This window comes from Cydia pomonella, chromosome 19 (genome assembly GCF_033807575.1).
Source record: "Cydia pomonella isolate Wapato2018A chromosome 19, ilCydPomo1, whole genome shotgun sequence".
Classification (NCBI taxonomy): domain Eukaryota; kingdom Metazoa; phylum Arthropoda; class Insecta; order Lepidoptera; family Tortricidae; genus Cydia; species Cydia pomonella.
Window position 1 is genome coordinate 13,609,285 of NC_084721.1, and position 16,720 is coordinate 13,626,004.

General features: G+C 38.4%; 2 protein-coding genes and 1 long non-coding RNA gene across 5 annotated transcripts in view; all 3 read right to left on the reverse strand.

Moving 5' to 3' along the window:
- The window catches only part of LOC133528235 (egl nine homolog 1), a 37,657-nt gene extending 27,565 nt beyond the window's left edge, over positions 1-10,092 (reverse strand). Inside the window, exons 1-2 of the mRNA XM_061865520.1 lie at positions 9,171-10,092; positions 4,657-4,776 (exon numbers count right to left, since the gene is read on the reverse strand). Of these exons, the coding sequence (XP_061721504.1) occupies positions 4,657-4,776; positions 9,171-10,037 (987 nt within the window). The 5' untranslated portion in view covers positions 10,038-10,092. The remainder of the gene's footprint in view (positions 1-4,656; positions 4,777-9,170) is intronic.
- On the reverse strand, positions 1,216-1,729 carry LOC133528696 (uncharacterized). The gene is made up of 2 exons (XR_009801038.1): positions 1,545-1,729; positions 1,216-1,254 (listed from the first exon to the last, which is right to left on the reverse strand). It is a non-coding gene; the product is annotated as an uncharacterized LOC133528696 (long non-coding RNA).
- A 2,696-nt stretch (positions 10,093-12,788) lies between the features above and the next one.
- LOC133528233 (uncharacterized) overlaps positions 12,789-16,720 on the reverse strand; it is a 140,023-nt gene continuing 136,091 nt past the window's right edge. For all 3 annotated transcript variants that reach the window (XM_061865513.1, XM_061865515.1, XM_061865514.1), the window contains 4 exons: positions 16,413-16,559; positions 15,648-15,862; positions 14,918-15,052; positions 12,789-14,322 (listed from right to left, as the gene is read on the reverse strand). In XM_061865513.1, coding sequence (XP_061721497.1) covers positions 14,068-14,322; positions 14,918-15,052; positions 15,648-15,862; positions 16,413-16,559 — 752 coding nt within the window. In that variant the 3' untranslated portion in view covers positions 12,789-14,067. The remainder of the gene's footprint in view (positions 14,323-14,917; positions 15,053-15,647; positions 15,863-16,412; positions 16,560-16,720) is intronic.

Sequence of the window (16,720 nt, forward strand, 5' to 3'; positions counted from 1 at the left end):
GTCCCTCGACTCCCTCGAGAGAGGCGTCAAGACTGTATTGGGAATTGTGATCCAAAAAACGTTACGACTTTTGAGCGCGCGGTTTATTTATGCGATAAACGGAGCGTTGAAATGAAAAATGATAATCCACTTACCGCTGCGTTTACCGTGAAAAACAATATAGTGTCATTAGATTATCTAATGTAAAATGACATTGTTCATACATTCCGTTGATCGCATGCGTTCAACGCTGCTTTTATCACATAGAAAAATCGCGCGCTTAAAAAAAAAAACTCTTGTTTTCTGAACCTACTTAAGAGCCTTATTTTTGGTTGGAGTTGCGAAAATTGGCACACTTTTCTGATTTTGGAGCAACTTGTTAGATCTGGTAAAAATAACTGTTCATTTTAACTCAATCGTACTACATACATATACATACATGTATATGTATGTAGTATGTACGTAGGTACATGATTACCAAGACTTAGTTACGTCACAAAATTAATGATTTAGATTGCTAATAACTAGCTAATAAGTAATAACATGCTATGTTTAACGTTTCTTGCAGATAAGACCTAATAGTAGGTAGGTACTCATACACATCAGCACAGGTCGGTCAATGGACTTGAGATAAAAATAAACAGTAAATGTGCCAATTTATTAGAAATCGTTTATGAACATACGTAATGGACCAAATGTTTTTATTTAATTAGGTAGGAGAAAGTATTCATTACTCTTGCTCTTCATTGATTATATTATTTATCTATATTTCCTGTACACTGGACATCTGGGAGGCGTGCGCGATATGAAAAGAGTACTTCAATAGGTTTTTTTTAATTACATATATTTTATCTCTGACACTTAGAGACTTTTACATGTCTGAAGAATTTTAGTATTTGTTGTTTGATTTTTTTTTATCATTTTTGTGTAATTCGACATTTAAAGACTGTATACATCTCTAATAAGTATCTAATATTTCATTGATTTCATATTTGTAATTGTATTTTGTTATCTTATATGTTTGTAAAAAAAATGACATGTAAAAGTGCCCCTCTGGCCTATTTGCTGAATAAATGTTTGATACCGAAACTAGAGAATGCTCCGGATTCTGAGTTTGTATGGTGAGAAACGGGTATTCCCGGTCCCAGTACTGTATTTATTTGTGCATTCGATATGTATAAATTGTGTGTTGGAGCCATAGTGCCGAATTTTTACTTATTAAATTATAATTCTTAATTGACTGAAATTAATTTATTTTACTATCTGTACATATTACTACCGTTCATCATCATCATCATCATCATCATCATCATCATATCAGCCTTTTATCGCCCACTGCTGAGCATAGGCCTCTCTTCCAGTACGCCACTTGTCCCGATCCTGAGCTAATCGCATCCAGAAGTGTCCCGCAATTTTCCGAATGTCGTCCACCCAACGAGCCAACGGACGCCAGGGGCTTCTTTCATCCGAAAGCGGCCACCATTCCGTTAACATTTTAGTCCACCCCACCTGCCATCACTCTGCCTAGCAACATGTCCCGCCCAACTCCATTTTAGGTTGGTAACCTACCGTTACTGTTTGTTATATTGACAATGTATAATCAATGCTTATTAAATGAATATGAATATAAATCGTGTCATTCACGAAGAAGCGTGCCTTGATTCGTGTTATCATAATATTAAAGGTTAGATTTGAGAAATCTGTGCGTCATCGTGGATGACACGAACTATATATACCGTCAGGTGACAAGCAAAACTCACTAATTACCATCACAACTCCATAGCCATAATTAACCATATTACTACTACAATAAGGTTCATTTTTATATTGTTTAGTAATTAGTGAGTTTTGCTTGTCACCTGACGATACCTAGAAAACTAGTAGGTACAGCAAGCAGTTCTTAAGGCATAAGTATGTTAAAGCAAAAGCTTTAATAGAAAATTGCAAATGCTTCGGAAATCGGGACCATAGTTACCGTGATTCGAAAGTTTTGGGCTTCGATTCCAGTCTCGGGTACAGGAGGCAATGGACACTTTCTTTGGTAGGTATATGACCTTATTCAATTCTCTTACAATATTCGTTAGGATTTAGATAACGCAAATGTCTACGTGACAAGTCTTGTAAATATACGAGAGCCATATAAATAAATAATCGGAAATGACTGTACAGGTAGGTACATATACACACCGTTGTTTTGTCACGTACGTTTACCTTTAGTAAATAAGTACCTACTTAATGATAATTCCAAATACATAGGAATGTACCTAGATTTTCACTCGGTATAAACAAATTGTGTAGGTTGCGGACTATTAAGCACACGTTTTCATAATATCTTTCGATTGGAGCGTAAATACACAACTTTGGGAACATCAAATTATTTTATTTAATATTTTAGATTTGTTTTTTTAAGTAGTCACCCATATATAAATTATGAACTGATATAGATGTCATAGAAAAAGTGACGAAGGCCGGATAAATAGTAAATACCATCAGTGGTAGCGGATAAAGAGTAAACCAACACTGAGGGGTTTATAATAAAAGGTCTATCAATATGAAAGTAAATTTAAAAGTAGAAAAATTACTGCCTCGCGTAAGACTTGAACTCACGGCATCTGAATCGATACTCCAGCACTCTGCCAACTGAGCCACCAAGAACTCATACATAGCATATTATAGCATCGTTCGCAGACGTTTCTGCTTATTAAAAATTAATATAGCTATTACTCCACTCCCCTTATCCTATCGATAGCCAGAAAATTTCCCACCATATCACATGACATGACATGACATGGAGCGACATGGTGGAGGCGGATCTGCGCGAGCTTCGAGTCGACAATTGGCGAGAGGTCGCACAGGACCGAGAAAAGTGGCGCTGTCTTGTGTCGGAGGCCAAGTCTCATTTTGGGTCGCTGAGCCAACGGAGTAAGTAAGTAAGTAAGTATCACAGCTCAGTGGCTCAGTTGGCAGAGCGCTAGCGTATCGATCCAGAGGCCGTGGGTTCAAGTCTCACCCAAGGCAGTCATTTATTCCACTTTTAAATTTATTCTAAGCTTAATAGTGTCGTTCTCAGACGTTTCTGTTTGCTAAAAACTAATTTAATATGAAAGTATCTTGGCAAGTCATTACTGTATCAAAGTACGAATTGGAACACAAATCACATTCCTTGACCGTACTGTAGGACAGGATGCGATTATAAGTTGTTAGAAACGAGTTTTTATAAAAGCAGCCGCCATTTGAATTTATAAAGTACAGCAAAGATTTCATAAAATATTATCATGAAAGTCACATGAATGAGCCACTCAGCTACCACAGTTCATGCGATTTTGAGGGCTCAGGACCGCTTCGTCCACAATCCAATTATTTCGACATGGGAAATCGGTTTGTTACTGCGGAATTCCCGTTTTACGGGTATATGCAAGAAAGTTATCTTTCTTATCCGAAATTCAACTTGAATATGTATTTTAGTCTGCAGTATAATTGTTTATGTACAGTATTTAGAGTCTGTGCGGAAAGAGAAGAGACGTGGAATGTATGGGGCCCAATACATTCCACGACTCTTCTCTTTCCGAACAGACTTTATCAGTCATAGGTAAACAATAACAATAGTATTAACACGAGTAAACATTAGATTTTCCTCGGTCGTGCATTGTTGGGGAAATACCGGAGACTACGTGTGAAGTGGGTGGTTTAAGTACCTAACCTAACATTCATAGATATAGAAAATGTTTTCAGTAAGTTTGTTACTTTTTTTTTATACTACTTCGGTGGCAAACAAGCATACGGCCCGCCTGATGGTAAGCAGTCTCCGTAGCCTATGAATGCCTGGAACCCCAGGGGAGTTACATGCGCGTTGCCGACCCTAAAACTCCGCACCCTCGTTGAGCTCTGGCAACCTTACTCACCGGCAGGAACACAACACTATGAGTAGCGTCTAGTGTTATTTGGCTGTGGTTTTCTGTAAGGTGGGGGAGGGGGGGGGGGGGGGTACTTCCCCAGTTGGGGTCTGCTCTAGATCTGGAATGACATCCGCTGTGCTGTGCCCTACCACACAAAGCGAGATGACATTCACAATGCCCATACCTCTCTTTTGGACGTAGTTTAAGGACGTACCCGGGTCCGTACGGGGACGTACAAATAAATACTCATTTTCGATACAAGCTTGTTTCGTCGACTGTAGTTTACTTTAGACGTTTTTCATTCAGACGTTCTTCACTTTATCTAGGCCAGTTGGGTGGTATCTACCAGTGTTGGCCGAACGTTAAATAGTTAAGCCTAGTGGTAAACCTACTAAATTCTAAGTCAATCGGACATAGCTTGGTAGCTCTCATATCAATTAGAATTGGAACTATGAAGAGCATCTGCGTATTTCACTCACATAGCGAAATCAATCGATGGCGTCAACCAAATCTTCTGTCCATCGCCTTTAAGGACCCGCGTCTCGGTCTCGGCGGAGACAAATAAAGCGTTCTCGGTCGGACCTTAAACAGTACTGTATCCCTAGTATAAATTTATTTGACAGCGTGACGTACGCGTTTGCGTTAAGTCTCATTTTGAGATTCCAAAACGTCCCGCTTGGCGCGCTGTTTCTAAATTTGCAAACGCGTACATCACGTCTCGCTATCGAATAAATTTACACTAGGAGTTCTGATATCTCATACTAATGTGTTCCAAACTTACTTGGTTGATAAGCTGTCTGATGTAGAAGCAATCTGGTTCCTTGCCGTCTATCCAGTTGATTTTATCGCTTCTGACCGTATGTGCGTCCGTGCTGCTAGGGTTGGCTACCAGCTGACCTGCCTGTTTCAAAGATACGATATGTTAATAACGGTGTGGCCTATTGGGTAGTGACCCTGCCTATGAAGCAAATGGTCCCGGGTTCGGGTTAAACAATGTTTACAAGCGAAAACTATTGGACTACGTAATTCATAATATCTAAATACGGCCCTGGCAAACATTCCACATGGGAACAAAAGATATTGCACTATTAAGTAAAATATTGTCACTCAACTCAACGGGTATGTGTTTAGAGTTCAAAGTGCAATACGGCTAAAGTATAAGTGATAAAATTACTGAGCAACAGTTTTTAGTTAGTGAAAAATAAGCAGCTTGTATTTAATTTGGACATACCCACATGTTTATTTTATATTCAGTACATATTATACAGCTTTACTTTATTGAGCATGTTCGTGTGCCTATTTTTGGATGTAATGCTCGTAAATGACATGTTCTAGTTTTAGTTATTAGTTATTTTAATTTGTTAATTACCTGCATGCTCACTCATATTTTGTATTATCTTGTATTTTCTCTATTTAAGTGAAATGTTAAATTTCTTTTGAGAAAATAAATTTCTTTAACCATAATTCTGGTAAGGGCATTTATTTGTGTGATGAACACAGATATTTGTTCCTGAGACATGGGTGTTTTTCTCTGTATATACGTATGTATTTATCTATATACGTATGTCGCCTCGTCACATAGTACAAGGTTTGCTTAGTTTAGGGCTAGGTCGATCTGTGTAAGATTGTGGCCAAATTGTATATTTGTGTAAGTATAGTATCATAGTAGTCTCGATTTCTATTTCCATATCTACTCTTTACAATCTTGCACCAAACTATTTCTGTTTAACCCAATGGTTGACCGGTAGAGAATGCCTCAAGGCGTTAAGTCCGCCCTTACTCTTTTTTGTAAATTTGTGCAATAAAGTATAAATAAATAATCAAAGTTATAAATACATAAAATTGTTGTATTTATAACTTTGATTATTCACCCTGGAGCGGGGTATTATTAAATAAGGCTCTGAATTTAATAGGATTCTAAATAATTAATCCTACTTGGATTTATATTAGACTAAGACAACACTAATAATTTGTCAGCAATAAAATATCCTTCAGTAAGGTATTATTACTATTACTTTTTTTTTTTATTTGATTCAGACAACAAGGCCCATATTATAAATACCAATTTAAGGCGCTAAATACCTTAGAAGGGCACAAAGTGTAGACGTGCCTTGGCCGTGTTGTGCCCCAGGAAATAGCCTCGCGCGTATGTTTGCTCTGTGTGGACCCGCCTACTGACTAACATACATGTACATTTCATAAAATTAAAACTAACACTAGTTAGGCGTCAAAACGGCGTGGCTTCGTTGAATTATATACCTGTGTTAAGCAAGCCTACTAAAAATAGATAGGTAATTAGGCATATATCATATCCTCAATCAATCATCAATGTGATGTGTGCATCATGCATTAAACAATACACAGGAAAATATTATGCATAAAATTGTATCTATTTTCGTATTCAATTAAATACCTATCTCATAAATGTTTTGATGGCCTCATAGCCTAGTCCGTAGTGACCCTGCCTATGATGTAAGAGGTCCCGGATTTGAATCCTGGTGAGAGCATTTTAAGTGTTAATCACAAATATTTTGTCAGGTGACAAGCAAAACTCACTAATTACTAAATAAATAATTAAACAAAAATCAACCTTATTTTAGTAGCAATATGGTTCAATATTGAGTTTTACTTGTCACCTGACGATTTGTGCCTGAGGTATGGATGGTTTCTATGTATATAAGTGTTTATATAACTTATAAACTTACTGTTCTTTATATCCTGCTACCCTAAGGTTGTCTGGAAGAGATCGCTTACAGCGATGTTGCTACCTTTCTTTACATTGTAAATCTGTTTTTAAATTGGTTTTCTTTGTGGTGCAATAAAGAATATTTACTTACTTACTTACTTACTTATGTATATAAAGTCTGTTTGCACTTAATATGATTGTGGTTAGGATAGCCAAGTGGCCTATTGTTCCTGCAGCGTTTTTTACTTGCACAGTACTCTTCCCACGAGGATGTGTGGAAGGTCAGAATGGCCGTGTTGCAGACCATCTCTTATGATGGCTGCGTTTGATGGAATGTCAAGTATTGAAATAGTCTATGCTTGAGTGTCTTTGACTGCGATACAGTGACTTTTATTTAAATAACCCGAACATCTGCTTTAATGGATTGGTTCCTGGCTGGTTCTGATGACAGCCCGAAAAGGGCTGGTACCCTGAGAGGAACCGTCAGTCAGATTTGAATTGGAAAGGTTCACAGTCGACCTCACTACATTCCTATAATTTATATTTTTATGATTTGTATTGTTTTAGCTACATATAACGTTCATCAAGTATCCTTAATCTACATACTCGTCTACATATAAACCTCGAAGATGCCCGGCAAACAGAAAAATGGCGCCCTACATTTACTTGGCGTTCCGTGGAGCAAGAGTTGGGTGTTATCATGGGCGTAGGCAGGTACAGGCAAGGAAAGCTGCCCAGCTTTATTTACTTACATATTTAAATGTTTATACATATGATAATACTAGCAGATAGCTTAAACACCTTGACATAGACCTTGGAGTGGCAGGTAAAAGCCGCAAATGGTTGATAAGACGGTCAAATTTAAACTTCTAATAAATGATAAATAGTTGTAATCCACAAATGACTTGGAATTAATAAGAAAAAAAAGTGTTCTCCTGTGATGTGAGTGCCCATATACATCACACAATTTTAACATTTTTAACTACATATATACATATGAAAAATGAAAAAATATGAAAGTACATAACTTGAAGAGTAAGTAATAACATTTTAAATTGTTTTTTGCTTTTCAACATTATCTAAGGGATATTAAAAAGAGATTAGAGATTCACATAGAGATTCTGAACATAATATAATTCCCAGACAATATTCTTTTGTGCCATTTTTATTTGGTTACTGTAATAATTTGTGTTTTTGTTATGATAATTTAAACTTTATATTGTGTGTTTTTGCAGCTGTCAAATAAATGATTTATCGATCTATCTAACAATTCATTTGTAACCGATAATGATAAGATAAGTGTTATTTGGCAAACTTTCAAATAACACTAATTGCATCAAGTGGGAGGTAAGTTTGCAAAACAGAACCAAAGAAAACAGTCCACAAGTCCACTTAAATACCCAAAAACATGGCTTGTATATTGTACATGGCTTGCATATGTATATTGTCATGGTTTGTATATTTAACTGGAGGTGTTCACGTGGACAATATGATTACTATTGTTACAACATAGTGGGAATGTGCTTTTATTAACATCAAAATGCTGTCCAGATGGACGAAAAAAAAAATTTATATCAAAATGATTTGTTACTATGAAGTTACAATTAATAGAATGTGTGTGTCTTTGTGTGAAACGATATATTTTTAAGTTAAATAAATAAATAATAAATATTATAGGACATTATTACACAAATGGACTAAGTCCCACAGTAAGCTCAATAAGGCTTGTGTTGAGGGTACTTAGACAACGATATATATAATATATAAATATTTATAAATACTTAAATACATAGAAACACCCATGACTCCGGAACAAATATCTTAACTTAAAAAGTTAGTATGTAAAACCGAGACAGTGATGTTACAATTAATCCATCTCCTTGTAATTAGGTTTTGTTGATTTAAAGTTAGTTGAATGCATAAAGGCATGTCATTGCTGTACTTATAAATTCCTACAGTTTTCTTTTCTAAAAAATTACCAGATCACATAGCAGAATAACCAAGTGCAATGACAATGTATGATCTTTATGTTTTGTTTCAGTGTATATGTGTAAATCAAAATTCATGACCATTGTGAAATAATTTACTTTATCAATAGGCAACAACCATATGACAACTGATTTGGTTTTCTATTGAAACTATAGGCTGCATAATTGTATGCAGCCTATAGTTTCAAAAAAATCCTAAAAAAAAAATTCTAGATGCATTGGCAAACAATTTGAGATGAGAAAAGCAGCATAATGTCATAAATGAGAGATAAGCCCTAAGAGTAAGATCTAATTAAGTTTTTAATTACCTACTTTAACATTTTTATTGTTGGATTTTTTGACAGTTACAGTTTTGCTACTCACAACCTTATGTAAGGGGCATAGAGTTCACTAACAACTGCATGAAAGAATGACATTTAGCATGTAAACAAACAGTTGAAATCTTGGTTCACTGCCATTTTTCTGCCTAGCAACATGCCAGCCCTGCTCTATTTTGGTTTGGTAACAAAGTTCAAAGTAAATTATACCAATCAGTTCAACATAACAATGTTTATGCATGAAAAAAAAATTCATAGTTAACAAATTGTGAAGTAACAGCATAGTAAAAAAATGCATACTTACTTGAAATACACCTGATCTATACATTTTTAACACTTCATTTCTCACTAAATGTCCCCTTTCTTGCCCTAGGAAATTGTCCAAAACACACACTCCAAACTGTGTCATGTCTCTTATCACTTGCTGGCATATGTTGTACCACTGGTCACTGGGGTCCATGTAGAAACTGTTCTGTGGCTGTCCAAACGGGGCAGTACTGTTTCTCACTGTCCCTTCAGGATATTCCTTCATAGGGACTTGTTCCCCGGAGTAACCAGCCACCGCCAACATGTTTGACTCAGATTTAGGAGCCTTCACTGTTGTACTAGCTGTTGAAAACTCCACAGCACTAAGTTGCTGCGCGGACTCACTTAGAATCTCCTGCTCTGACGATCCTTCGTAAGTTATGGCACTATTCACTTTGTCCTTATCCTTGCTAGCACACAAAACACTAGATATCACGCTCCGATTTTTAGGGACAGCGCCCGAGTTCACCCCCGAGGTACCCACAGCGTTTTGTTTACTCACACTAACACTACCTTCTTTATTCGCGTTTTTTTTCTTTGAACTTTTCAAACGTCTTGTATCACTTGTTGCACTTGCGTCGGGTGTCGAAACGTTCTGCGGCTCACAGCTAGACCCGCCGTGAGGCGCGTCGTCTTTCACCTCCCCTATTCTCACTGCTTCTGTCGTAGATGTCGAAACACCGCCAATCTTTTCGTTTCTCGGACCTTGTTTTGGTGTTCTTGGCACGCACTCGGGTTTGTGTCTTTTCCAATCTTGGCGTTGATGGTCCGTGTTACAATAGTAAATACTGAGACAACGCGAACATCTCCTAACGGTATGTTGATAGCAAACGGCGCAACAAGCCAGAACGCCTTCTTGATTCATTCTGAAAGAGAAGTGAAAACGAAGTCCTTTCCTAGGGCAGATTGGGACTGTCAGTGAAGTGTCATTCACATGACGTTTGAACTGTCATGCGTTATGGCGTTTTTCATTCGACTTAAAAGTTTACCGGCTTGTAATGATAAAATGAAATTTGAAAATTCTAATTATATAATTATATTTTGCTATTTCATGTAGTTATAAGGATTAAATTATGGTAATAAGATGACTTAGAACACTATTTATGGCATTTCCCAGCAAAATGTCCCACTTTAGAGCCAATTATATCCACCCCTCCCGTTTTCGGTCCCGAAATTAGTCCCGATTTCGGACCTAATTATCGTTTTCTGTTTCACGAATATCAGCACATCATTAACAATATTAGAAATGTAAAAAATACTTTGTCTCTAATTGCCAAAAATGTTCAATATTTGACATTTTTGCATATGAACTATTTTTTTACATTTCAAATCTTGTAAACGATGTGCTGATATTTGGTGAAATGGATAAATATTCTTTTTCGAGCCCGAAATACGGGTCTGATATCAGGCCTGATAAAGTGTGGATGTAATTGGCACTTTAGTCGCTTGCCACATTCAAAGAGCATATAATCACTACGTTTGCCACATTTTCTAGGTCCGTGGCCATAACAGACTACCGCACCGCACCGCGCCAATTTTTTCATTTAAAAGCCTACAACTAAATTTTTTTAAGGTACCTTCCCTACATGTAAAGTGGGGTGTTTTTTTTTTCGCTTTAACACTACAGTGTGGTGTGCAAAGAATATAATACTCACTAGGAGGTGGTGTGTTGGTGATGTGTCGTTGGATAGGTCTTTCAAAATAAGGGGTCTTCAACAACCATTTTTTGGTAAAGTAAATATTTTTGGAAATAATTGCTTCGAGAAGCTGTACCCTTCTCGTAACTTTTGTACCATGGGTCCATAAATATGAAGTCTTTTGTTAACTAGGTCTGCACTTATAACTAGCGTCCAGTACAACCGCGATTTAGATGACTTCTTTGATATGCAGCTAAGGTAACTTCCACCTACATATTATACATATTATAATAATTATACATAGCTGTCGGGAATAAAATTTTATTAATTTTCCTTAAGGTCTTTGGTTGTCAAGTAGCTTAGGAATCTGGGCATTGTTGCTATTACCTACACACTTTTTGCTGTTGCTGAAGTGCAACAAGTTTCGACATTTAGCTTCCCGAGTACCAGAAACCCTTAATTGGAACTTTCCAAAGCCACAAGCAGTGGGGTAGGCTAGGCGTGGGCCAAATAGCCTCTTGCCCACAGCCGCTTCCTTAACATGTTGGCTAGGCCAACCATACTTCACCTAGAGCGTATTGCTCCCACGCCCCATACAAATTTAGTGATCCCACCGGTGATGCTCATGGCAGCTAACGTGTTAAGGGGGCCTCGCAAAGGCACTCCTTTTTAGGGTTCCGTAGCCAAATGGCAAAAAACGGAACCCTTATAGATTCGTCATGTCCGTCTGTCTGTCCGATTCTGTCACAGCCACTTTTTTTCCGAAACTATAAAAGCTATACTGTTCAAACTTGGTAAGTAGATGTATCCTATGAACCGCATTATGATGTTTACACAAAAATAGAAAAAAAAAACAATAAATTTTGGGGGTTCCCCATACTTAGAACTGAAACTCAAAAAATCTTTTTTCATCAAACCCATACGTGTGGGGTATCTATGGATAGGTCTTTAAAAATGATATTGAGGTTTCTAATATCATTTTTTTCTAAACTGAATAGTTTGCGCGAGAGACACTTCCAAAGTGGTAAAAAGTGTGTCCCCCCCCCCCCCCCCCCGTAACTTCTAAAATAACAGAATGAAAAATCTAAAAAAAATATATGATATACATTGCCATGCAAACTTCCACCGAAAATTGGTTCGAACGAGATCTAGTAAGTAGTTTTTTTTTAATACGTCATAAAAATTAAAAAAAAAATTTTTTTTTCATCAAACCCATACGTGTGGGGTATCTAGGGATAGGTCTTCAAAAATGATATTTAGGTTTCTAATATAATTTTTTTCTAAACTGAATAGTTTGCGCGAGAGACACTTCCAAAGTGAAAAAATGTGTGTCCCCCCCCCCGTAACTTCTAAAATAACAGAATGAAAAATCTAAAAAAAATATATCATATAAGTACATTACCATGCAAACTTCCACCGAAAATTGGTTTGAACGAGATCTAGTAAGTAGTTTTTTTAATAAGTCATAAAATAAAAAATATTTTTTTTTTCATCAAACCCATACGTGTGGGGTATCTACGGATAGGTCTTCAAAAATGATATTGAGGTTTCTAATATCATTTTTTTCTAAACTGAATAGTTTGCGCGAGAGACACTTCCAAAGTGGTAAAATGTGTGTCCTAAGTGGTAAAATGTTGAACGAGATCTAGTAAGTAGATTTTTTTTTAATACGTCATAAATGGTACGGAACCCTTCATGCGCGAGTCCGACTCGAACTTGGCCGCTTTTTATTACTTTGGGAATACACATATAGAAAGAAAAGGGCCTCGCAGATGCAACTTCGCCCACATCTAGATTAGTTCACGCTACCCCACTGGCCACAAAACCTAGGAAGTTACCTGTTATACCTAGTTTTCTTCCCCTATTGGATAAGTCGTACAGCTATCCTTACAGCCGAACTTTCATGCACCGATGAGTGACTCTTCCCTATACCTAGATTTTTATGGGGGATAGGTATTGGTGTCGTAAAAAAATAACTGTTACAAAATTATTTCTTTATTATACTTATTACATTCAAATAAATTCATGATTTATAATCTCTTAAATTGCTCTCAATAAAAACAGTAGGTACAACTGGGTATTCACTGTATCCAACAACCAATTTACAGACATGTCAATTCTGATGATTAAACTACAGTTATTTACAAAATTGGTGCAAGACATGATGATCATTTTCGTGACAATAAAGGTGATGAAGAAAGAAAAAGACTAGATTAGTTCTACGTCGAGCCACGATCTTTAATTTGGTTGGCAATAAACAAATTCAGCCATCCTTTTCACTCGATACATTTACAACTGGCGAATGAAAGAGGTGAAATAATTCGTTTAATATGAAATAACACCTACCCATCTCACATCAGAATGTTCTGAATTTTATTCAATGAGTTGGGTAAACGATAAACATCCTTTAATGGGGTTTATATCAGCATGTGCTTTGTTAAACTAGTGCTGTGTGCTGTAGACCCTGTTGATATTAAATATCGATTCCATAGATGTTTCTTAAGAAAAAACGGGACTCAACTAGCGGAACTAAGATGCGTACAGGCGTGCGTCGAACCTCCGACGAACGCCCATGCGCGATGCGCCTTAAAGTACCTTAAAATAAACTTAAAACTACAATACTATCAATGCAAGGCCGAATCTCGATTCAATCGACTTGGCAGCAGAGAAAACGATACAGTAGTCGCTCTAGACATGTTTTTTGGACCCCATTTTATTTATCTCATTTTACCTGCACTAGAAATGAAAGAGCGCAAAATGACAAGTGCCAGTTTTCATATTACCACAGATTACGAATACAGATTAATCAATATCTAGCGAGCAAGAAAAAATCTACCAAGTTACTAATGGTCCAAGTGGATTTCAAAGGTTTGAAGATTAATAACGTTTGAAAGTTTGTTTTTTATTTAGTAACGTCATACCATTGATTCCTTAAATATTAGGTACGATACACGTGCGTATTTTAGGCATGCGTAAACGTACGCGAAACACGCGCACCTTAAACAAAAACGCCTTTGATTCGCATGCGTTCGGACTGGAGTCTGGATCAGTGTGACACGGACGGTCCGCGTTGTATAGAAATAGAATCTTTAATGTTATTACACATGCTTATTTATTGAGTGTACGCTCGTGTATCATTCACCATTATTATATAATGTTAACGTTACCTAAGTACCACTTAAATTCAGTACTGTACGATAACCACTACCGTACCAACCGTAAACCACCCCAAAAACAAAAACAAGTCAGACTTAGCACCTAAATTCTAGTGTGATCATTTTGTGGGGGTATTGGCGGTGGAGGGGCGTGTAAAGCCTTTGCTAGTTCGGCTTTTTCATCGGCTGACAGAACGTAGACAGGCGGAGCGGGGGGTAAGAAACGCTCGGCTTTTTGAGGCTCTCGTTGTAGCCGGCCTCGGTATAGCATCACCAGGACACAGAGTACACTGATGATGAAGGCGGAAGACGCTGCAAGGACGATCAGCGCGGTGTGGTATGATGTCGTTGCTGACACCTGTGGAATAATAGAAACATTTATCAAATACTTATTGCAAATTAGTCCAACTCAAAAACAAACAGGCAGAAATTATTTAATCTAAAGGGCAAACGCTTCTTTGTCACGCGATATACATTACATTCCAACAAAGGTTTACTATCTCTTCTCACCAAAAGAAAAAGTTCCCACTACTTCCCACAATTGTGTCCCTATCGTTTGACATTCAGAGCCTTCGTTTGCTTGGTATCTACAGTGTAAAGCGCGCAGTTAATTCTGTAACTGACGACAGGGATGCAGCTACACGTTATACGTGGTAGAGATATCTGCATCCCACTTTTACGTATTGCTGCATCATCAAGTATGGATGGATGTCCTTCGATACCTCCCTGGAGGGAGGTATGAGTGTTCGTGTCCGCCTTCCGGCTGCGACGGCTGTCGCGGGTCGCTCCCCACCTATATAGGGAGGTCAATCTTCGTCGTTTTGAGGACGATATGGCTGCTGGATCATTAAGTAAGGTGTGTGAAGCGCTTAAAAAGGCGAATTTCCGCGCGTGTCTTCTTCTCTATATAAGGGCATGTACCGTGGGCAGGTATTAGGGTAGTTTGAACATACCGTGGATTCGCTGAGTATCTCCCGTTGCTGCATGAGCGGCGCCTGCGCGGCGAGGCGGTACTCGCTGCGGATGACGTCAGCGCCAAGCGCGCCAGCCGATGTTTTGTTCACACCTGACAGCTTCTCCTGTTTCACCTGTGAGGACGAACACTATTAGAATATAATTTTTTTACAGGAGGATGGCAAGCAAGCACACGTTCCGTTGATGCGTTGATGGTAAGCGGCCTTATGAGCGTTTGCTACTCATACGCACAGTTAAAAAAACTTATATTAAAAAAACGTGACCCTCAAACAATCATAGGATTATGGGTTGGAATCAACAGTTAAGACGTTAAATCTTAATTATTTCGGGAATTGAACTAATGATTGGTAAAAAGTGCAAGGCGAATCAGCTCCAGCTTGCATAGAGAGGGAGAGAGAGATACATTCCAACTAAGTTATTAAGCCTTCATTGTTCTATGACTAGAAGACAATGGCATATTTGAATTTCACTGACTTATTGAATTAGCTATCAAATAAAAGACATCTATATTATTATTTGATGGCTCCTCTACACGATGGCCCAGCGTAGGCCAGTCCAAGGGACGAATTTATGCGTTAGAGGGAGCAAGTGATATTGCTACCTCATTGCACCGGATAGCTGCGTCCCTTAGACTCGCCTACGCTGGGCCATCATGTAGAGGAACCCTAATGTATAATAGAGATATAACCAAAGGTAATCTCGACTTACCAGATTCTCAACATAATAGACGACATCCACAGCCCTGGGTCCAGCCAGCACAGCTCTAAGCTTCATGGCAGAGCGGTCTTTAGACACTGTGACCGGCACTCGAGCACCGAGGGAAGCGAGTTGTGATTGTAGGGCAGCCCGCGCTCGCTCCGCCGCCGCGGCGTCAGTCCCGATGATTTCCAGTTCTAGGGACGCTGATTCAATTTGGCTTGGTACTGGAAAGATAATGCCATTTTTATTCGATGAGCCTCAGGCGGTGTTCATACGGGGGATGAAATGGCCTCTTCACTTATTGTTCGAATACATAGGTCATGGTCAGTGACCATAGAATTATCTAATAAATTGTAATGTGCTTCGTCTTATGGCTATGCCATTTTGACAGAATCCCCACTAAGGAATCGAAATGGCACTCTGCAAGCTTCGTTGCATAAACACGGTACGACTGGTACGAGATTGAAGATTGAAGTTTGATTATATTGTATACAATACTTTTATATAATAATCTAAATAATCAATGAAAATTTGTAAGTATCCCGCCTCGCGCCCTGCGCCCGTTTAGTCTTTTATGGGAGCGCGCCGGCACGTGATTGGTAATATTTTTATAGTTGACTACAGCGTATCGAAATGAATCTTATGGTTGAGTATTGAGAGCTTGGTATACGAAACTGTAATTCAACCATTAGAGTCGACGAGTAGAAAAAATACGATTGTGTGTCAGTAGAGGATTTAATATATTTATGTTACAAGTTCCAAAAGTAAACTCACAGCAAGGGTCCGCAGCGGGCTCGCCGGGCACGGCCACGGGCGCGGCGCGGCGCTGGCCGGCCGCGTCCACGCACCAGCAGCGCCCGCGCGCGCACTGCCGCGCCGCGAACGAGCCGTCCGCCAGGCAGCGCACCGGGGGGCCGTCGTCTGGAAACAAGACGGAGGAATCAAGGGAAAGTAATAAACCCCACAACTTCTTTGGTATTAAGCGGCGAAACGACCGCGTCAAACGGAAACCGAGACCTAAGGATTTAGTCGTTCTAACAATCAAAGCTGATTGCACCGTGACTGGTGTTTAGCTTAGGCTA